At 36.4% G+C, this 24,485-nt stretch overlaps 1 protein-coding gene across 1 annotated transcript in view; it reads right to left on the reverse strand.

Annotated features, from left to right (window-relative positions):
• Positions 1-24,485, reverse strand: part of SLC49A4 (solute carrier family 49 member 4) — a 95,809-nt gene that overhangs the window by 42,868 nt on the left and 28,456 nt on the right. Inside the window, exons 4-5 of the mRNA XM_057697785.1 lie at positions 11,580-11,709; positions 5,016-5,124 (exon numbers count right to left, since the gene is read on the reverse strand). Coding sequence (XP_057553768.1) covers positions 5,016-5,124; positions 11,580-11,709 — 239 coding nt within the window. The remainder of the gene's footprint in view (positions 1-5,015; positions 5,125-11,579; positions 11,710-24,485) is intronic.

Genomic DNA, 24,485 nt, shown 5'->3' on the forward strand with positions numbered 1-24,485 from the left:
GTAAAAAAGCCTACAACTACCAAGCTAATAAAGGGGGAAAACAGAGTAGTAAAAAATACTTAATCCAGAAGAAGGTAAGAAAGAAGAGAAAAAGGATAGATCCAACTGGAAAAAAAATGAAAACCAATAGTCAGGTGGTAGAGTAGACTCAAATGTATCAATAATTACATTAACTGCAAATGGACTAAACACTCCAATTAAAACACAAAGATTATCAAACTGAATTAAAGAAAAAAATGATGTGCTACTTACAAGAGGTGTACCTAAAAAAAAATTGCAAAAAGATATACTATGCAAACACAAACCAAGAGAAAGCTGGTGTAACTAATAGGCTTTAAGGCAAATAAGTATCACTAGAAAAAAATGAATAAAAGGTTCAATTCACTAGTCAGATACAATTCTAGATTTATGGGCACCTAATTACATAGTCTTAGACTATATAAAGAAAATATTGATAGAAATAAAAGGGAGAAAGACAAATTTATAATAACTGTGTAGGATCTTAATACACCTCTCTCAGTAACTGATGAAACAAGCAGAGAAAAATGAGTAAGATACAGAAGACGTGAATACACACAATTAACAGAGTTGATGTAGTTGATGTATGTAAAACACTGCACTCAAGAATTACAGGAAATAGTTCAACAAAAATTGGGTCAACAAATTTGAAAATATTGAAATCACAGTATATCCTTATGATCACATTTATGAAATTTAGTTAGGAGTTTTTTAAAAAAATGAACTAGAGAATCTTCCACAGTTTGTAGATTAAGAAACATCCTTCTGAATGAAACTGAGTTATTTGTAGTGAGGTGGATGGACCTAGAGACTGTCATACAGAGTGAAGTAAGTCAGAAAGAGAAAAACAAGTACCGTACGCTAACTCAAATATATGGAATCTTAAAAAATGGTACTGATGAACAGAGTGGCAGAGCAGGAATAAAGATGCAGATGTAGAGAATGGACCAGAGGACACAGGGGTGGAAGGCGAAACTGGGACGTAGTGAGAAAGTAGCATTGACATATATACACCACCAAAAGTAAAACAGATAGCTAGTGGGAAGCTGCTGCATACACAGGGAGATAAGCTCGGTCCTTTGTGATGACCTAAAGGGGTGGGGGAGGGAGGGAGGCTCAAGGGGGAGGAGATATGAGGATATATGTATACATATAGAAATATCCTTCTAAATAACCCATGGCTCAAAGAAAACACTCAGGAAACTAGAAAATATCTTAAATTGAATAATAATGAAAATCCAAAATGCATGGACTGCAACTAAAGCTGTGTTTAAAAGGAGATATACAGCCTTAAAAATGCATGTATTAGGGAAGAAAAGCTAAACATCAAGGATGCAAGCATTCATATTAAAAAGTTAGAAATATGAGAGCAAAATGACTTCGCTCAAGAAAAGAGAATAGAAAAAAATGAAGATAAAATCAGCAATTGATGAAATAAAAAATAAGCATTCATTAAAGAGCTACTGGTGAAATTATTCAAGGAAAAAAATGAGAGAGAAGATACAGAAAATCAATATCTCAAATGATACAATGACTTATCTTGGAGACCTAATAAAATCATACAATGAAGAACTTATTACCATAAATTTGAAAACTGAGATGAAGTGAACAAATTCTAGAAAAGTACGACTTCTCAAATTGACACAATAATAAGTAGAAAATCTGAATAATTTTATAACAACTGAATCCATATTCAAAATCTTTTCCCAAAGAAAACTAGATGGCTTCGATCAGTGAATTCTACCAAATATTCAGGGAAAACAAAAGCCCCAAACCAGCAAACTTACATAAATTATTCCAATAACAGAAAAAGAAGAGGACACATTTCAGATGTTGTTTTCTGAGACTAGCAAAACCTTGCTGAAACAGCAGGACAAGATAAAAAAAATTATAGACTAATCTCATTCGTGAACATAACTGCAAAAAATCCTATACAAAATGTAAGCAAACTGAATTCAGTGATATATAAAGAGTGTAATAAATCCCTGGCAAAATGGATTTAGTACAGGTAGTTTAACATTTTATATCAACAAATGTAATTTACATTAGCAGTTTAAAAGAGAAAAACCATATGATCACCTCAATGATTATATTAGATGTATTTTTCTCCATCTGTCGTTAATTACAAATGATAAGAGATGTATGCAGAGAGGCCAGAGTATCTATGGATAAATAAATGAGTTTAATAAGGTTGTTGTATACAAGCTGTATTTAAATCACTTTCAAAAACCAGCTATACTTCTACATGCCAGCCAACAGAAAGTAAGATTTTTAAAGTTACCAATTACAATAGTTTCAGAAAGCATCAAATACCTGGGAACAAATCTAACAAATATATAGAAGCTGTTTTTGCAGAATAGAGATTTAGAAAGACATTAGGACCTAAGTAAATGAAGAGAGATATAATGACCATGGTTTGGAAGACTATGACAAAAAAGTTAATTCTCGAACTGATCTATAGATTCATAAAATTCTAATCAAAATCCCAATAAGGGGAGTATTTATTCTACTAGACACCAAAACTTATTATAACACTAGAACACTTCAGACAGCTTGGTACTGGCACAGAGATAGACAAATAGACTACAGGAAAAAAATAATTTAGAAACATCCATGCACATAAGGGCACTTCGTTATGACAAATAAGACACTAGAAAGCAATGGGAAAAGAATGATCTTTTCAAAGATTGATATTAGGTTAATGGAGAACTATATGGGAAAAAAGAAGCCTAACCCCTACCTTATAACAAGCACAAAATTCAATTCTAGGTTTAAATGTGACAGGAATAACAATAAAGTTTCTAGAACAGCACTGTTCAACAGAACTTCCTGTGATGACAGAAATGTTCTATGTCCACACTATCCCATATCGTACCCAGAGGTTGCAAGTGGCTACTGAGCGCCTGAAGTGTCCGGTGCCATTGAGGAAGTGAATTTTTAATTTTAATTTCAACTAATTTAAACTTTAAATGAAATAGTGACATGTGACTAGTGGCTACATTACTGGATAACAGGGTTCTGCAAAATAACATAGGGGAATATATTTATGAACTTGAAGCAAGGAAAGAAATCTCTCATTTTCTCTTTTGCATTATAGTCTCTGTTAAATCCAACATCTTGACTATCTCCAAATTGGTTTCTATGACTACTATTTTTCTTTTTGTTTTTGTTTTTTTAAATATGAACCATATCTTTGTACGTCTAATTTTTTTTAAAGCTCTTTATTGGAATATAATTGCTTTACACTCTTGTACCAGCTTATGAGGTACACCAAAGTGAATCAGCTGTACTGGCACAGATCCCCATATCCCAGCCCTCCCGTGGCTCCCCCCCACCTTCCCCGTCCCGGTCCTCTAAGACATCACCCATCATCGAGTTGATCTCCCTTTGTTATACAGCAACTTCCCACTAGTAATCTCTTTTACAGTTGGTAGTGTATACATGTCTGTGCTACTCTCTCACTTCACCACAGCTTCCCCTTTGCTCCCCGCCCCCACAATGTATGTCTAATTTTTAAAAAATTATATACTATATGTTGTGTATGATACAATACAGAGGTTCTGAATTATTTTGTCTTTCTCTAAAATAGTTGGTTTTTGTGTTAGTAGGCCATTCTATTAGTGGCTTGTGTAAGCTCGATTTCGTGCTGTATTAGGGAAGACGATTAGAAATCAAGTTGTTTCCCAAGTTCCTTTCACCTGGCAGGACTCAATCTCCAAATCATTTCCTCTGCAGATTTTTATCAGGGCTTGGTTTTGGGCTTTGTTTACGGTGGGTCTAAGTAGAATAAGCCTTACTCTATCTAGGGTATGGTCCTTGACTCTAAAGTTTGTCTTTTCTGGTGTCTTAGCAGAAACCTAAGATATTAACAAGGAGTTAATGAGGTCTCACCACTCTGGCTGGGCCAGAACATCAAGGGCCCTGCACTGCCTGCCCTCTACTATATTTGTTCTGCTTTCCACATCACAACAGTCTCCCTAATAAGTCTCTGGTAGCTTTGCCCTGTACGCATGCAGCCCATTCCTCAGCCAAGACTTGCTGGGGCGCCCCCTTTCACATAGCTCTCTTCTTTACAAATCAGGAAGGAAAAGGCAGCCCAGTATTGGGCAAGAAACTTGAACAGGTGTGTCACAGAAAAGGATGTCACTTAAAAAGATGTAAGTCACTACAATGGCATACAACTGCACAGTCATCAGCATGTCTAAATTTTAAAAGATTAACATTGCCAAGTGCTGGTAATGATGTGCAACAAGGAGAAATTTCATGTACTGCTGGTAGGACTATAAACTAATACAACTACTTTGGGGAAGTTTGGCATCATCTATCAAAGCAGGCATACCCTACAACTAGCAATTCCATTCCTAGATAAATATCCAACAGAAATGTATACAGAGGTGCATCAAGAAACATATATGAGAATATCCACACAGCACTGTTTATGACAGCCCAAATGTTCACCAAAAAAAAGCAGATGGGACAAATTGTTGTTTATTCGTACAATGGAATATTGCATCAGTGTGCTGGCTTTCTTCCATTTGACCTTCTAAACCTCTCTACGGCTTCTACCATGCTATTCGGAAGCAAGAAGGAATGGATGTCATCAAGCTTATAGATGAAATGGTTATTTTTAAGGAAAATAGACACTGAGAGTGAAGAAAAGGTGAGGGATTAGATATATGAATAGCCATATATCTAATGATGGGATCTTCTTCTTTATAAACCAAGAATCAAGGATTCTAAGCTTTTCCTTCCTTATTTTTCTGTTTATTAGCATCACAAATCATCCCCAAATCTATGTGAAATTCATGGTGGTTAATAAAATCCAGGAAGAAAACCAATATTGTTCATAACTATTTCATAAGGATCTTCCTTTCACAGCAATGATACAGGATAACATTCTACCTAGGCCTTGAAGCTAAAATAAGAACAAGTAGACAATATTTATAATTTTAGTGAACTAAAAATACCTACAAGATATAAAGAAATAAAATGCTTACTTGGCTGACATGCACTGGTGTTAAAATTAAGTCCAGAACTCCAGACCAGCCAGCAAATACGCCAAGTGGTATGGCATATGCTAAAGCAATCATCAAAAACCTCAAATTGCTGTAAAAGAGAAGTAAAAGAAAACATTATTACAAATTGAAAATCTAGAATTTAAACTCTTACTCATAAAAAAGTAAATCATTTGGAAATTGGAACATCAGAATCAGAAATAGAAAATATTTGTCAGTTTGTTAATAAATTCAAAGTTCCTTAAATTTTTTATACTTATAAGAATAATCTTTTTTGTTCATATTGTTTAAAAATTCCAATGTTTATCACATAGATGAATTACTAGCATTATTTCCTAGAATGAATAGGCAGGTTCAGTTTTGTTTTTTTAAAAATGCCCTTACTTGAAAGGATAAATTACTGTTTCTTCTGATGAACAAGGTGGAGGGAAAAAAAGATTAAAGGTGAATGGTTAAACAAGCTGTGTACATCCACACCATGGAATACTGCTGAGCAATAGAAAGGAATAACTGCTAATACACAAAACAACCTAGATGACTCTCCAGAGACTTATGGTGGGTGAAAAAAGCTAAGTCCAAAGTTTTCTGTACTGTATGACTCAGTGTATATAACACTGTTGAAGTGACACTATAGTAACGGGAAATAGATTAGCGGTTGCCAAGGGTTAGGGAGTAGAGCGGGAGGGAAGTAAGCGTAGCTACGAAAGGGCAACAGGAGGGAGGCACGTGATGATGGAAATATTCTCTATCTCTTTACTATTTTAATGTCAGTTTTCTGGTTGTGATATTGCACTGCGGTTTTGTAAGATGTTACCATTGGGGGAAACTGGGTAAAGGGTCCATGTTATTTCTTCGTTATTGTTTCTTACAACTGCACGTGTATCTACAATTATCTCAAAATAAAGTTTACTTTTAGAATGTAATAAAAACTAGATATCGTTCACAACAGCTTTATAAAATTTTTGAAATATAAAGTATCTAGGAATAAACCAGGAAGACCCAAGGTCTCGATGGGTGGGGGGAGAAAAAGCACAGAAGGGCAAAGAACAAATGGAGACACAGTACATGCTGTCAATTCACTCCAAATTAAGGTATAACTCAATGCAAATGCAATTAAAACTCCAGTTAAATTTTTTTTTTAGAAACAAGAAATTTGCTCTAAAGGTCATATGGGAAAATAAAAGTCCTCAGAAAGCTAACTCATCTTTAAAAAAATGTGAAAAAGGAAGCCATTTTCCTATCAGATATTAAGACAAACTGCACATTCAGAGTAATAAAAAGAGTATGGTACTGGCTCAAGAACAAAGAGAATGATGAAGGAAAAAAGAGCTCAGACACAGAAACTCAATCTACATAAAGGTGGCACTACACAAATCAAAGGCCTCAGGATTTTTCAGTGAATGGTACTAGTTCATTTTATGGAGGGGAAAAAAAATCCACTAAGGTGGATTCTTGGTTGGCTGAAAACCTAAATGTGAAAGAAAAACAAGAAAGTTGATAAACAATAAATTCACTGACAAAATTAGTAGACAGATGATAGAATGGGAATAGATATTTGAGCTTCTTAAAATCAACAGGGAATTTATATCTATGTAAATCACTAAGAAAAAGAAACCACCACTGAGAAAGGAGCAGAAGCTATGAAGTGGAATGTACAGTAGGTGAAACCTAAATGGCAAACAACTGCATCAGAGTCTCAAACTTATTAATAACCAGAAAGTGCAAATTAAACAAAAGATATATTTGTTTATACCCATTAGACTAGTAAAAATTAGAATGATGGCTAATGTCAAGTTTGGTAAGCATACAGGCAAATGGGTACTGCTGATGGAAGTATGGACAAGTGCAGGCACTCTTTTAGAGCAATTTGGCAATACTTGGCAAATTAAACTTAAAATATCTCATGGCCCAGCAATCCTGTGTGGGGTCTGTTTTCCAAAGAATTCTTACATCTACAGTCATGTGTATTAGGATGCCGCCGCTGTGGTATCTGTGGTGACAATGGGCTGGAGGTGATCTGGGTACACATGGGAGTGGGCAGATAAAGCATGATGGTTTCACACCTCGGAGTACAAAGAACTAGGTGTACACACAGCACAGGGATACATCTTGAAAACAGAGAGCACTGATATGATAAATGAGAGCTATCCAGATGTCATATGCCTCCTGATAGAAGGTAGTATCACCCATGAAGCAGTCTTGTAAGATCAAAACCAAAACCAAAAACAACCTGAATCAGAACATAGCCCTAGCTAACAATTTACAGGAAATACAAAGGGCAGAGGAACTTGGCACACTAGTCTACAAAGAGACAATCAACAAAATCCAGACCTTGGAGGCAAGAGAGCTGGCTCCTCAACAAATAAATTGCAAGCGAAAGAGAGAGAAATGGCAAAGAAACCTACAGATTATAAGGCATTTGAGCCAACTGTAACGCATGGACCCAATTTATTATAGATCTTGATTCTAACAAACTGTTATTAAAAAAAAACACTTATGACACTTATGAGACAACTGGAAATTGAAACACTGATTTGACAAACTACTGTTAAAATATTTTTAGTGTTCCTATCTTTTTAGCATATACGTATTGAAATATTTATGGATGAAATGATTTGTCATTTGGGATCTGCTTCATGATACAGGAAGGGGGGAAGTGGGTAGAGTACAAATGAAACAATATTGGCCATAAATTGGTAATTGCTGATATTGGTTATGGGAATACAGAGGTTATACTATTCTACCTTTGTATTTCCAAAATGAAAAGTAATAGAAAAACCACAGTGTTTAGTGAAAAAAGCCAAACAGAATATGTCTAATGCGTCGTAGTTTAGATAAATTAAACATAGAGGCATACAAAACAATACAAATGTCACAAAAGCACAAAGAGATACATGTAAAATGCATCTGAGAGGTGGCCTAGGTAGGTGGAAGGAAATGGGAGTGAGAAATATAAATAAAAGAATGAATGACTAAATAAATGAATAAACGTGTTCATGTATCCTGAAGTAAGGAACACATTCAACTCAGCTCTCTACTCTTGAAGTCTAAAAGGCAAAAACCACCACCGCCATTATCAAACATTAAACTGATACATGAAGGGAGAGAAATGCTTACATTAGGTTACACGGGTTAAATGCGTATTAAGTGATGGGAATCATACGGACAGTAAGTAAATAACTGTGATGGACGCTTTGGAGCATAACCATTGATTTGCTTTTTTCTGCCCGGAAAATGGAATTAGAATCTAGAGAAGCAGTTATTCTGATTAATCCAGAAAGCAATGATATCAGGGGAAATTACATGGGTAGGTTAGGGGAATGGAGTAGGGCAAGCCCGAAGAACTCCCCTGGAGAGCCCAAAGTAGAAGCAGGCAATCCTGCGGCCAACAAATGATTATGGTAAGAGACAAAGGAATGTTAGGCACTGGTGTAAAGGGTTTTTAATAGAGAAGAAAGATCTTATACTTTACAGTTTAAACAGAGAATAAAGATCTTGACTCTAGAGTAATTAGAAGCAAACACGGGGTATACTGTGGTCAGAGGAATCATTTTAAGTTGTTTTTTCCTTGTCAGAACAATCTCCTACATAACTCCTTACCTTAAAACTCTGCAATGCCTCCTCATTTCCCACAGAATAGTTCAAAATTATTAGGATGGCATAATCTGACCCGAACCTACCTCTCTAGCCTTACCTATTGCTCTCTACACTCTAGCTTTGCATGAAGAAAAACTTAAATAGCATTAAAAAAAAAAAAACTATCATTTTAACTCCCAACTTACAAATGTGTGCCACTGATCACAATTCAATCGAACTAATATTATTTCTTTGCCTATTATATGGAAGACAATTTACTAGATGATGCAGAGATGTGGTTTTCAAAAATGTTTTACTGTACTCCAGAGTAAGAAATATTTACTTAGTGACTTACTAATATTCAGTACATTATATACTGAAACAAAAGTATCATCAAAAAATATGCATCATGGTACTGATGAACTCAGTGACAAGAACAAGGAAGCAGATACAGAGAATGGACTGGAGAACTCGAGGTATGGGAGGGGGCGGGGGGTGAAGGGGAAACTGAGAAGAAGCGAGAGAGTAGCACAGACATATATATACTACCAACTGTAAAATAGTCAGTGGGAAGTTGTTGTATAACAAAGGGAGTCCAACTCGAGTATGGAAGATGCCTTAGAGGACTGGGGCAGGGAGGGTGGGGGGGACTCGAGGGGGGGGCGTCAAGGAAGGGAGGGAATACGGGGATATGTGTATAAAAACAGTTGATTGAACCTGGTGTACCCCCCCAAAAAAATAAATAAATAAATAAATAAATTAAAAAAATATGCATCATTACTATATGTGATGCAATAATATTTTGTATTCTATTTTATTCCATTCTACTTTGTTTTTTTTTTTTTTAAAGGTGATCAACCTACTAAATTGGTTGGCTATGAATCAAAGTTTGAAAAACAATGTTACATAGCTATGCTGTCTAACACGGTAGCCACCAGTCAAGTGTGGCTACTGAGCATTTGAAATGTGACTAGTGCAACTGAAAAACTAATTTTTAATTTTATTTCATTTTAATTAATTTAAATCCATGTAAAAACAGAAACAGTGCAAAGTATTTTTCCATTGAACACAACTTTATTTTCTTGGCAGAAGTACTAATATATTTCACTTTAACTGCTGCATTGGGTAAGATAATACTGTAGTGTGCACATGGTAGCATATGTTGTTTCTAGTATTATAACCCATCGCTGATCTTCTTGGTGTCAAAGAACTAACTCAGTTCTAATTTTTTTTACACACTGATAGAACATTGTAATTTGCCTATGAATATTTTATGCAGAAAGAAAAGAAATAAGAGACGAAGTATGTTGCAAATTTCACAATGAATGGTAAATGCAACTTTTTGCAGAAGAGTAAAGTCTGTTGTGTAAAAACATTTTTAGGATAATTAAGTGGATGATATTAAGGGACATGTTCAACAAACTGAATTTTATAAGAAGTTTCTTCTTAAAGTCAAAAAAGAAGAAAATTAGTTGTCTGAAGGCTAAATTAAATATTCAACAAACATTTTTAAAGAATTTTTAAAGATCTGAGCTTATACTTTTGGTCCGCTGTAAAATGCTTTAGATTCCTGTACAAAAAGAAAAACATTTTTAGATAGAGAGATGGTAAAAGAAATTGTTATTTTAGCTATGGAAGTTTTGTTTAATATTATGAAGAGAAAAAATTGTATTTTACAGAAGTGAAAGATCTTCAATTAAGGCTCAAACAATTATCTGTAGAACACAAAGCCTTTCAAATAATATCAAAGATGTGTCAATTCAAAATTTGAAAAATTGCAAGTAATTTTTAACTTTAGATAAATAGTGCTATATGGGAGACACTGCTCAGTGAAAAAATTAACAGTAAATTTGTTGAAATCTAAATGCAGACGAAGTATTTCTAATGCAAATATAGCATCTAAATTGAGACATGCTGTAAGTATAAAATACACACTGGATTTCAAAGATTTTCTACAAAGAATGTAAAGTATCTCATTAATAATTTTGAATACTGATTACATGTTGAAATAATACTTTAAATATATTGAGTTAAACAAAATATGCTATTAAAATTAATTTTACCTGTTTCTTTCTACTTTTTTCAACAAGGCTACGGAGATATGAAACTACACATGTGGCTCCCATTACATTCCTATTGGACATTATTAATATAGAGGATACAAAGATAATTCTTGACCACACGGAACTTACCATCTGTGGGAGAGGAAGGCTAGAAAACAAAGAACTAACTAGGCAGAGCTGATGATGAATCAATACAACTCATCACAACTGACTGGAGAGACATTTCAAAAGATAGGTTCCAGTGGCCCATCTACAAATCACAATCACCAGCGATGGTCTGTATATCCAAAGAATCAAATTCAGTGCTGCACCTTCAAGTATCTGAAGCCTTCATGGGCGGAATTTAATCTAATTGCATTTAAGTTGTACCAATAAAATAAAGTAAAATAAAAAATTAAGTTTCTTGAAGTATGATCCCACTGGAGGTTCAAGGTGATTTTTGGTGATATGTACATAAACATTATTTTATTCACTTTGTATTAAAACTAGCATTTGTTTATTTTAATGTGTATTAAGAAATACATAATGAATAAAAATAATTTGCATATCATGAAAAATATAATAAACACATAAAACCCATGATTTCACAGATACTGTTATGTGATGTTTCCTTATAAAAGAAAATTATTTAAATAAAATATTTGATTTTTTAAATATTAAGTAAGTAATAGTATAGGTGGTATATAGAGAAGGCAAAAATTATAGCAGTTTTTGCTTTGGGCAATTTTTTAAAGATAGATTTCTGATAGGAAATCCCTCTAAAATATTTAATCAGTATTTTATTAGTTATATTTACAACCTGATTAGTAGGTTGTTGAAAAACTACTATCTTAAATTATCTTAGATAAATGTGGAATTATCTTCAAGGTGCTAGTCAAAACCACTCTGTGATTTTAAGTATATTTACCTTAATAACCTACAAAAGCTCCGCCGATAACTCAGCCGCTGGCTAGCTGCAGCAACACTGGGAGGAAGAGGAGGCCGGGGTGGGAAATAAGCTAGAGTTGCAGAAAACAGTAAGCAGACAACTCCAAATTCTGAAAAACAAAACAAAGCAAAAAAAGTAAAATGTTAAACAACACAAAAAGTTCAATATTTCAAGTATTTATCGAAGAAATATTTACTGCGCATCAATGAAGATTTAGATACATAAAGATAAGCAAAATATAGGATTTGCCTAGCCAAAACAGCTCAGTCTTGTGAGAAAGACCAATATATAAAGACATAACTTTCAGCAGGTAAGAAGTCATACTATAAAGAAATAAGTATGGTAGACCTATGGTATGGTACACTACATAGAAAGAGGAATGAGGCAGTAAACAAATGTTTCTCTATGGAGAAAACACATTAAAAACCAATAGTACTATCTGTAACAGAGATCTTTAAACAGGTCTAGGATGACTGTCTAAGAAGCATGGTCCCCAGAAATAAGCAATATAATAGAAAATTAATAAGAATAGGATAGGATAAGGTTTGATCAATGATAGGATAATCGGATGCATTGTGTAGGACAGACTCAACTTATAGGCTATATGGGAAATCTGAACAAAACAGGAAAGCATCCAAAAAAAAAAAAAGGAAAGAAAGAAAAAGAAAAAAAGAAAGAAAGAAACCAAGAGACAGAGAGCAAAATTTAACAAACACAAGAGTAGCTAATGTAGGCTATTAAACAATCAGAGGTAAAACAAACATCTGAACAATCTTAGTTTGGCACCATTACAAAAGGAAAGGTTCGTGGGAGTCCCGATCACTCTCTCCACAGTTCTAGCACAGGAAGTCCCAGCTTTTAACTGTGCCCAATTTAGCAGAAAAGCATCCCTCTAGTAGAAAACTCAGGATACCTTATAGACCTACCTATGCCATTAATTAACTTATAAATTGAATGAACCCCTTACTCTTTCTGGCCTAATAAAGGGAATGGATTAAGTGATTTCTAGATGTCCTTTCAGTGGGATAATTGTAATTCTAGGGCTATATTCTTTTTTTTTTTTTTTTTAATTATTATTATTTTATTTTATTTTTTTGGGGGGTACACCAGGTTCAATCAACTGTTTTTATACACATATCCCCATATTCCCTCCCTTCCTTGATGCCCCCCCCCTCGATTCCCCCCCACCCTCCCTGCCCCAGTCCTCTAAGGCATCTTCCATCCTCGAGTTGGACTCCCTTTGTTATACAACAACTTCCCACTGACTATTTTACAGTTGGTAGTATATATATGTCTGTACTACTCTCCCGCTTCTTCTCAGTTTCCCCTTCACCCCCCGCCCCCTCCCATACCTCGAGTTCTCCAGTCCATTCCCTGTATCTGCTTCCCTGTTCTTGTCACTGAGTTCATCAGTACCATTTTTAGATTCCGTATGTGTGAGTTAGCATACAATATTTGTCTTTCTCTTTCTGACTTACTTCACTCTGTATGACAGATTGTAGTTCTATCCACCTCATTACATATAGCTCCATCTCATCCCTTTTTATAGCTGAGTAATATTCCATTGTATATATATGCCACATCTTCTGTATCCATTCATTTGTTGATGGGCATTTAGGTTGCTTCCATGTCCTGGCTATTGTAAAGAGTGCTGCAATAAACATTATGGTACAAGTTTCTTTTGGGATTATGGTTTTCTTTGGGTATATGCCCAGGAGTGGGATGACTGGATCATATGGTAGTTCTATTTGTAGTTTTTTGAGGAACCTCCAAATTGTTTTCCATAGTGGCTGTACCAACTTACAGTCCCACCAACAGTGCAGGAGAGTTCCCTTTTCTCCACACCCTCTCCAACATTTGTTGTTTCCAGACTTTGTGATGATGGCCATTCTGATTGGTGTGAGGTGATACCTCATTGTGGCTTTGACTTGCATTTCTCTGATGATTAGTGAGGTTGAGCATCTTTTCATGTGTTTGTTGGCCATCTGTATGTCTTCTTTGGAGAAATGTCTATTTAGGTCTTCTGCCCATTTGTGGATTGGGTTATTTGCTTTTTTGGTATGAAGCTGCATGAGCTGCTTGTATATTTTGGAGGTTAATCCTTTGTCCGTTGTTTCATAGGCAATTATTTTTTCCCATTCTGAGGGTTGCCTTTTAGTCTTGTTTATGGTTTCTTTTGCTGTGCAAAAGCTTTTAAGTTTCATGAGGTCCCATTCGTTTATTCTTGATTTTATTTCCATGATTCTAGGAGGTGGGTCAAAAAGGATGTTGCTTTGATGTATGTCAAAGAGTGTTCTGCCTATGTTTTCCTCTAGGAGTTTGATAGTGTCTGGCCTTATATGTAGGTCTTTAATCCATTTGGAGTTTATTTTTGTATATGGTGTTAGGAAGTGTTCTAATTTCATTCTTTTTTTTTTTTTTTATTTTTTTTTATTTTTTTGGGGGTACACCAGGTTCAATCAACTGTTTTTATACACATATCCCCATATTCCCTCCCTTCCTTGACGCCCCCCCCTCGAGTCCCCCCCACCCTCCCTGCCCCAGTCCTCTAAGGCATCTTCCATCCTCGAGTTGGACTCCCTTTGTTATACAACAACTTCCCACTGACTATTTTACAGTTGGTAGTATATATATGTCTGTGCTACTCTCTCGCTTCGTCTCAGTTTCCCCTTCACCCCCCGCCCCCTCCCATACCTCGAGTTCTCCAGTCCATTCTCTGTATCTGCGTCCTTGTTCTTGTCACTGAGTTCATCAGTACCATTTTTAGATTCCGTATATGTGAGTTAGCATACAATATTTGTCCTTCTCTTTCTGACTTACTTCACTATGTATGACAGATTGTAGTTCTATCCACCTCATTACATATAGCTCCATCTCATCCCTTTTTATAGCTGAGTAATATTCCATTGTATATATATGCCACATCTTCTGTATCCATTCATTTGTTGATGGGCATTTAGGTTGCTTCCATGTCCTGGCTATTGTAAAGAGTGCTGCAATAAACATTATGGTACAAGTTTCTTTTGGGATTATGGTTTTCTTTGGGTATATGCCCAGGAGTGGGATGACTGGATCATATGGTAGTTCTATTTGTAGTTTTTTGAGGAACCTCCAAATTGTTTTCCATAGTGGCTGTACCAACTTACAGTCCCACCAACAGTGCAGGAGAGTTCCCTTTTCTCCACACCCTCTCCAACATTTGTTGTTTCCAGACTTTGTGATGATGGCCATTCTGATTGGTGTGAAGTGATACCTCATTGTGGCTTTGACTTGCATTTCTCTGATGATTAGTGAGGTTGAGCATCTTTTCATGTGTTTGTTGGCCATCTGTATGTCTTCTTTGGAGAAATGTCTATTTAGGTCTCCTGCCCATTTGTGGATTGGGTTATTTGCTTTTTTGGTATGAAGCTGCATGAGCTGCTTGTATATTTTGGAGGTTAATCCTTTGTCCGTTGTTTCATAGGCAATTATTTTTTCCCATTCTGAGGGTTGCCTTTTAGTCTTGTTTATGGTTTCTTTTGCTGTGCAAAAGCTTTTAAGTTTCATGAGGTCCCATTCATTTATTCTTGATTTTATTTCCATGATTCTAGGAGGTGGGTCAAAAAGGATGTTGCTTTGATGTATGTCATAGAGTGTTCTGCCTATGTTTTCCTCTAGGAGTTTTATAGTGTCTGGCCTTACATGTAGGTCTTTAATCCATTTGGAGCTTATTTTTGTGTATGGTGTTAGGAAGTGTTCTAATTTCATTCTTTTACATGTTGCTGTCCAGTTTTCCCAGCACCACTTATTGAAGAGGCTGTCTTTTTTCCATTGTATACTCGTGCCTCCTTTGTCAAAGATAAGGTGCCCATATGTGTTTGGGCTTACTTCTGAGTTCTCTATTCTATTCCATTGATCTTCCTTTCTATTTTTGTGCCAGTACCATACTGTCTTGATCACTATGGCCTTGTAGTATAGTTTGAAGTCAGGAAGCCTTATTCCACCAACTCCATTTTTCCTTCTCAAGATTGCTTTGGCTATTCGGGGTCTTTTGCGTTTCCATACAAATCGTAAGATTTCTTGCTCTAGTTCTGTGAAAAATGCCATTGGTAATCTGATCGGGATTGCATTAAATCTGTAAATTGCTTTGGGTAGTACAGTCATTTTCACGATGTTGATTCTTCCAATCCAGGAACATGGTATATCCCTCCATCTGTTTATGTCATCTTTGATTTCTTTCATCAATGTCTTAAAGTTTTCTGCATACAGATCTTTTGCCTCCTTAGGCAGGTTTATTCCTAGGTATTTGATTCTTTTGGTTGCAATGGTGAATGGGAGAGTTTCCTTAATTTCTCTTTCTGCTCTTCCGTTGTTAGTGTATAGGAATGCAAGAGATTTCTGTGCATTAATTTTGTATCCTGCTACTTTACTAAACTCATCAATGAGTGCTAGCAGTTTTCTGGTAGAGTCTTTAGGGTTTTCTATATATAGTATCATGTCATCTGCAAAGAGTGATAATTTTACTTCTTCTTTTCCAATTTGGATTCCTTTAATTTCTTTTTCTTCTCTGATTGCTGTGGCTAACACTTCCAAAACTATGTTGAATAACAGTGGTGAGAGTGGACACCCTTGTCTTGTTCCTGTTCTTAGAGGGAATTCTTCCAGTTTTTCTCCATTGAGAACAATGTTGGCTTTTGGTTTGTCATATATGGCTTTTATGATGTTGAGGTAATTTCCTTCTATGCCCATTTTCTGGAGAGCTTTTATCATAAATGGATGTTGAACTTTGTCAAAAGCTTTTTCTGCATCTATTGAAATGATCATATGGTTTTTATCCTTCAATTTGTTGATATGATGTATCACGTTGATTGATTTGTGTATATTGAAGAATCCTTGCATCCCAGGGATAAACCCCACTTGATCGTGGTGTATGATTTTTTTAATGTGCTGTTGCAGTCTGTTAGCTAGTATTTTGTTGAGGATTTTTGCATCTATATTCATCAGTGATATTGGTCTGTAGTTTTCTTTTTTTGTGACTTCTTTGCCTGGTTTTGGTATCAGGGTGATGGTAGCCTCATAGAATGAGTTTGGGAGTGCTCCGCCTTCTGCAATATTTTGGAAGAGTTTGAGAAGGATAGGTGTTAACTCTTCTCGAAATGTTTGATAGAATTCGCCTGTGAATCCATCTGGTCCTGGGCTTTTGTGTGTTGGGAGATTTTTAATCACTGCCTCAATTTCTGTACTTGTGATTGGTCTGTTCATGGTTTCTATTTCTTCCTGGTTCAGTCTTGGAAGATTGTATTTTTCTAAGAATGTATCCATTTCTTCCAGGTTATCCAATTGATTGGCATATAGTTGCTTGTAGTAGTCTCTCATGATGTTTTGTATTTCTGAGGTGTCCGTTGTGACTTCTCCTTTTTCATTTCTAATTCTGTTGATTTGCATCTTCTCCCTTTTTTTCTTGATGAGTCTGGCTAATGGTTTATCAATTTTGTTAATCTTCTCAAAGAACCAGCTTTTAGTTTTATTTATTTTTCTTATGGTTTCTTTCCTTTCTTTTTCATTTATTTCTGCTCTGATCTTTACGATTTCTTTCCTTCTGCTCACTTTGGGGTTTCTTTGTTCTTCTTTCTCTAGTTGTTTGAGGTGTAAGGTTAGGTTGTTTATTCGATCATTTTCTTGTTTCTTAAGGTAGGACTGTATTGCTATAAACTTCCCTCTTAGAACTGCTTTTGCTGCGTCCCATAGGTTTTGGGTTGTTGTGTTTTCGTTGTCATTTGTTTCTAGATACTTTTTGATTTCCTCTTTGATTTCTGTAGTGATTCCTTGGTTGTTTAATAGTGAATTGTTTAGCCTCCATGTGTTTGTCTTTTTTGCAGTTTTTTTCCTGTAATTGATATCTAGTCTCATGGCGTTGTGGTCTGAGAAGATGCTTGATATGATTTCAATTTTCTTGAATTTGCTGAGGTTTGATTTGTGACCCAAGATGTGATCTATCCTGGAAAATGTTCCGTGTGCACTTGAGAAGAAAGTGTAGTCTGTCGTTTTTGGATGGAATGTCCTATAAATATCAATTAAGTCGAGATGGTCTAATGTGTCATTTAAAGCTTGTGTGTCTTTATTTATTTTCTGTTTGGATGATCTGTCCATTGATGTAAGTGGGGTGTTCAAGTCTCCCACTATAATTGTGTTACTGTCGATGTCCCCTTTTATAGCTGTTAGCATTTGCCTTATGTATTGAGGTGCTCCTATATTGGGGGCATAGATATTTACCATTGTGATATGTTCTTCTTGTATGGATCCCTTGATCATTATGTAGTGTCCTTCCTTGTCTCTTTTAATAGTCTTTACTTTCAAGTCTAATTTGTCTGATATGAGTATTGCTACTCCAGCTTTCTTTTGACTTCCATTTGCATGGAATATCTTTTTCCATCCCTTCACTTTCAGTCTATATGTATCCCTTGGTCTGAAGTGGGTTTCTTGTAGGCAGCATATAGAAGGGTCTTGTTTTTGTATCCATTCAGCCAGTCTGTGTCTTTTGGTTGGAGCATTTAATCCATTTACATTTAAAGTGATTATTGACATGTGTGTTCCAATTACCATTTTCTTAATTGTTTTGGGTTTGTATTTGTAGGTGTTTTCCTTTTCTTGTGTTTCCTACTTAGAGAAGTTCCTTTAGCACTTGTTGTAAGGCTGGTTTGGTGGTGCTGAATTCTCTTAACTTTTGCTTGTCTGGAAAGCTTTTGATTTCTCCCTCAAATCTGAATGAGATTCTTGCTGGGTAAAGTATTCTTGGCTGTAGGTTTCTCTCTTTCAGGACTTTCAGTATATCCTGCCATTCCCTTCTGGCCTGCAGAGTTTCTGTAGAAAGGTCAGCTGTTATCCTGATGGGTTTTCCCTTATATGTTGTTTGTTGCTTTTCTCTTGCTGCTTTTAATATTTTTTCTTTGTGTTGAATTGTCGTTAGTTTGATTAATATGTGTCTTGGTGTATTTCTCCTTGGGTTTATTCTGTATGGGACTCTCTGTGCTTCTTGGACTTGGTTCATTATTTCCTTTCCCATGTTGGGGAAGTTTTCCACTAGAACCTCTTCAAATATTTTCACAGACCCTTTCTTGTTTTCTTCTTCTTCTGGGATGCCTATAATTCGAATGTTGGTACGTTTAAGGTTATCACTGAGGTCTCTGAGGCTGTCTTCTAGTCTTTTTATTTTTTTTTCTTTTTCCTGCTCTGTGGCGTTTATTTCTTCCATTCTATCTTCCAACTCACTTATTCGTTCTTCTGCCTCAGTCATTCTGCTGGTTAGAGCATCTAGAGTATTTTTAATTTCAGTTATTTTGTTATCCATTGCTGTTTGTTTTTCTGAGTTCTTATGAACTGTTTCTTGTACTTTCTCTATTTTGTTATCGAGATTTTGTATCATTTTTACTATCATTACTCTAAATTCTTTTTCAGGCATTTTTCCTATTTCCTCCTCATTTATTTGGTCTTGTGGGTTTTTTTCCTGCTCCTTTGCCTGCATGGTGTTTCTTTGTTTCCTCATGGTTGTCCAAGCTTTTGGGGTTGCTTGTCCTGGTGATAGAGGTGTTTATAGAAGACTGTCCAAGCCTCAGACTAATGTCCAAGTATTGGATTAGACGAATATTCAGTCTAGGAAACACATACATGTATAAGACACACAATTATTGAATCCGTTAGGACATAAGGCTCTAGAAAGACCTGACAGAACCCCAGTGTGCTATCAGATATTCAGAGAGAAACCCAGCAGAAATTGACAACTGAAACAGAACAAATCAGAGACAAAAGCAAAAGCAAACAAACAACAAATAACACCCTACACATACAAACATCAATCCAGGGAGATTTTGTAAGCTAGGATCAAATATAGAAATGAGCTGGAGTACCACCAGAGAGAATGGAGATTCTCAGAATGTAATTAGACAATTGTACTAAGAACTAAGATAAAGACAAAAGCCTAATATTAATACCAAGGCAGTGCATCATCTGGAGAATAGAGCAAGGAGTCTGAGCAGACCGATAGTGTTGCTTATAAGTATGTTAAGATAAAATACACTTAAAATGGCTGGAAGAAAGGGGAACAGAAGAGCGTAATGTGGTTGGAAATATGCAAAGAAAAAGAAAGGAATAGAAGTGTATAAAAGAAAGGGATGAAAGGAAAGTATGAAAGATATTTTGTCCGTACTACCAAAAACTTAGCTAGATATAGAAGTATTTTAAAAGGCAAAACAAAACAAAACAAAACAAAACAAAACAAAACAACAAAAAAAAAAAAGAGTAAAAAATATCCTTATAAAATTATGTTGTAAAACTTGTAAATCCCTTAGGGCTAAGATCGTATTTAATAAATCAAAAAAAAAAAAAAAAAAAAAAAAAAGAGAGAAAGGAAAAAAAAAAAAAAAAAATCCAGAACTGATCCCCGAATGGACCAGTTCAATAGGTATTGATACTACTATTTCTGTTTCCTTAGCGTCTCAGCTGTAAGTGTCCTTTTCCTTGCCTTGGGTTTTTTTTTTTTTGCGTTATTCTGTGACCAGCAGAGGTTCCTTTATTGTTCGTCTGTAAGCCTCGGTGTGTGGGGAGGGAGAGGGTGCAATAGTGGCTCCTTCTCCTGGGAGTGAGTGAGCAGTGGCGCACTGTTGCTTCAGTCAGGCTTGGAGGTGCCTGTTGCAGAGGGCGCTGGTGGCTCAGGCGTACACAGAAAGTCTTAGAGTTGGGCCTCTCTCGGGGTTTTTTCTTTTTGATGCTGGTTTTTTTTTTTTTTTTTTTCTCTCGGCAGCCTCCCTGCTGCTGGCGTTGCAAGGAGTTTTAATCTAGCCCCGCCCGAGCGCCTGAGGGTGCTTGTTATCCCTGAGCGCCTTATGTGGCCCCGCAGGGCGTCTCTCCGCTGCCTGTTGCAGAGGCGCAGAAAGAGAGAGAGAGGCTATGCGCGCGACTCCTCCCCCCCCCGCCCGGGAGCCTGCAGCCTCCAGCCGCCATCATGGCCGGGCAGCTCTCAGGGATCGGCACTCCTCTCCGCGGACCTCCTCCCTCCTGTCCTCTCGGTCCGTCACCCTACCGGCAACAATGTTTCTCCCCCTGAACCAGCTCTCCGGTTCCCACGCTCCCGCTCCTGGACCCTCCGTTCAGCCGCGGATCGATGTCTCGGTCCGGGAACGCTGAGCTGCGCTGCGGACCCTCCGTATGTTTCTCACTCCCTCCCGTCTGCCACAGCTCCGCCGCTTCACCCTCTTTGAGCCCTCGTAGATGCCTCCCTACCGGCTATGTCAGGTTCTCCGCAGCCCTTTCCGGTGTCCAAGGCCATCTGCTGGTGTTCAGCTGGTTCTCTGTGGGAATGACTGTGTCCTTCCGTGCATTCCCAATGCATCTGTGGAGAGGGATGCACTCCACGTCTCTCTACTTCGCCGCCATCTTTTTCCACCCTCTAGGGCTATATTCTTAGCAAAAGGTACAGTATTTCTACAAGACACTTAACCACAGATAATGTCTTTATTATTGGTCAGTCTGAGGAACAACAAAAAGTTAATGAATTGTTTTAATTTACAGTCCTTTTAATTATTAGGAACAATGAATGAGCACCTTCCATGTGCTTATTGGCCATTTGTATTTCTTCTTCTGTGATTGCCTTGTTGTATTCTTTGCCCATCTTTCTACTGGCATTTTCGTAAACAGCTTCACTGAGATGTAATTCAGACACTGAAAGTGTGCAATTCCATGAATTTCACAACCATCACCACAATTTAAAAACTTTTTCGTCATCCCCCAAAGAAACTCTGTATCCATCACCCCACAAAGTTCCCAGCCCTAGGCAACCATTAATCTACTTTTAATCTCTTCAGGATTTGAGTATTATGGACATTTATTATAAATGGAATTATATAACATGCAGTCTTTTGTGACTTCTTTCACTTAGCTTAACGTTTCCAAGAATCAACCATGTGGGAGCAGTACTTTTTTCTTTTTTTTTTTTTTTGGCCAAATACTGTTCCATTGAATGGATATAGCACATTTAAAAAACCACTTAGTTAACAGACATTTGGATTGTTTCTACTTTTGGGCTATTATGAATAATGCTACTACGAATATCTATGTGCAAATTTCTGCATGGATGTATGTTTTCATCTCACTTAGGCACATACCTGGAAATGGAATTGGAGGGTCATATGGTAATCTATGTTTTACAGTTTGAGGAACTGCCAAACGGTTTCCGAAGTGGCTGTACCATTTTATATTACTACCAGCAGTGTAGGAGTGTTCTGATGTCTCCACTTTGCTCATCAACACCTGTTATTTTCCATTTTATGGATTATAGTCACCCTACTGGGTGTGAAGTTGATTTCATTCTGGTTTTGATTTGCATTTCCCTAACGACTAATGACAATGAGCGTCTTTTCATGTGCTTCTTGGCCAACTGTATTGATGTATCTTCTTTAGAGAAACGTCTGTTCCAGTCATTTGCCCATCTTTAAATCAAATTGTTTGTCTTTTTGTTGCTGAGTTGTAAGAGTTTTTAAATATATTCTGGATACAAGTTCCTTATCAGATATATGATTTGCAGTTATTTTCTCCCATTTTGTGGGTTGTCTTTTCACTTTGTTGATGGTGTCTCTTGAAGCACAAGATTTTAATTTTAATGAAATCCAGTTTTTCTATTTTTTCTTTTGCCATTTGCGCTCTCGGTGTCCCTTATAAAAAGGCTTCACCTAACCCAAGGTCATGAAGGTTACTTCTATGTTTTTTTCTAAGAGTTTATAGTTTTAGTTTTCACATTTAGGTTTATGACCTATTATGAGTTAATTTTTACGTATGGGGTAAGGAAGGGATTCAAATTGATTCCTTTGCATGTGGATATCCAGTTATTCCAATACCACTTGTTAAAAAGACCGTTCTTTCCCCATTGAATTGTCTTGGCACTGTTGTCAAAAGTCAATTGACTATAGATGTAATGGTTTATTTTTTAGAATCTCACTTATGTTCTGTTGATACACGTCTTTCTTTATGCCAGTACCATGCTGTCTTGATCAGTGTAGCTTTGTAGTAAGTTTTGAACTGGGAATTCTGAGTTCTCCAACTTTGTTCTTTTTCAAGGTTGTTTTAGCTATTCTGAGTCCCTTGCATTTCCATACAAATTTTAGGATCAGCTTGTCAATTTCTGCAAGAAAGGCTGCTGAATATTAATCGAGATTGCACTGAATTTGTAGATAAATGTGGGGAGTATTACTATCGTCACAATATTAAAACTTCCAACTCATGAGCAGGATGTCTTTCCATTTCTTTAGGTCTTCTTTACTTTCTTTCAGTAGTGCTTTACAATCTTCAGAGTGCAAGTTTTACACTTATTTTGTTAAATTTATTCCTAAATATTTTAATCTTTTTGAGACTGTTGCAAATGCACTGTTTTCCTAATGACATGTTTGGATTGTTCATTGCAAATGTATAGAAATACAGTTGATTTTTTATACATTAATCTGGCATCCTAAAACTTGTTTTCTTAGATCTAATAGTGTTTTAGTAGCTTACAGAGGACTTTCTATATTCAATATCATGTCATTTTCAATAGAGATAGCTTTACTTCCTCCTTTCTGATCTAGATGCCTTTTACTTCTTTTTCTTACTCGGTGATCCTGGTTAGAACCTCCAGCACGATGTTAAGTAGACATGGCAAGAGTGGATACACTTGTCTTGTTCCTGATCTCAGGGAGGGTGTATTCAGTCTTTGACTACTAAATGTGATCTTATCTATGAGCTTTTCCTAGGTGCCCTAATATTATTAGGTTGAGAGAGCTCCTGTCTATTTCTAATTTGTTGGCTGCTTTTATCTTGAAAGGGTGTTGGATTTGTCAAATGCTTTTTTTTTTCTTTTCCATCTATTAAGATGATCACATAGCTTTTCTCCTTTATTCTATTGATTTAACATATTACATTAGTTAAATTTTGAATGTTAAACCAACTTGCATTCTAGGAATAAACCCCATTTGGTGGTGTATAATCCTTATGTTACTGGATTTGGTTTTCTAACATTTCGTTCAGGACTTGTGTGCCTATATATATTGGTCTACAGTTTACTTATGATGTCTTTGTCTGCAATAATTTTAGTCTGAGTCATTAATCTTTTAAGGTCATGATTCCAAGCAAATAATTTTAAATGGGACATTATCTCAGGGAGGCAAACTAGAAAATATGAAAGCACTGAAGCAATAGCTGGAAGCTTTGAGTAGAGGTTTCTGCTTGACTGCATGGGAACCACAAGCCAGAGGATGTAAAGCACTAACACATGCCCAGTAGTACCTAAAACCCAGTCATTTAAAAGACACAACGATTGCTTAAGCTTTCAATAAAAAGAATGATATAACCAAAATAAACTTTAAAATTTATGTTTTACCTACTTTCACTTTTATTTACTTATTTATTTCTACATTTTGACTTTCTTTGAAAGGAGTGAGTTGTCTACAGGGGGGTTAAATGCTTTCTTTACTGCCACCACCTCTAATTTCTCTTTTATTCTTTCCAAGTCACATTTTGAAGTGTAAATTCCATCATATAACTCTCCAGTGTAAAATTCTCCAGAGTGTGGCCTTTGCCTACAACATGGTGAATGTCAAACCCTTTCCTCCTGCTGAGAAGGCTTGCGTGGCCTGGCTTACCTCTCTAGCTGCAGCTATCACCACTCTCACCAGATCTTAGCCACTCTGGGCTTTCAGCGGCTTGAATGGCGCAGGCTCTCCCCACTCTTACTGGGCTTCTCCTCCATGGTTCGCTCTCTCTCCAATGTACTTTCCCTTCTGCCCATCATATTTGGCTAACTCTCTCTCCTCCCTCAGGTTCCAAATTAGATGCTGCATCTCCATGAAGCTCCATTTGACCTCCAAAATCTGGTTATGTGCTTCT

The sequence above is a fragment of the Hippopotamus amphibius genome, chromosome 10 (genome assembly GCF_030028045.1).
Source record: "Hippopotamus amphibius kiboko isolate mHipAmp2 chromosome 10, mHipAmp2.hap2, whole genome shotgun sequence".
Lineage (NCBI taxonomy): Eukaryota > Metazoa > Chordata > Mammalia > Artiodactyla > Hippopotamidae > Hippopotamus > Hippopotamus amphibius.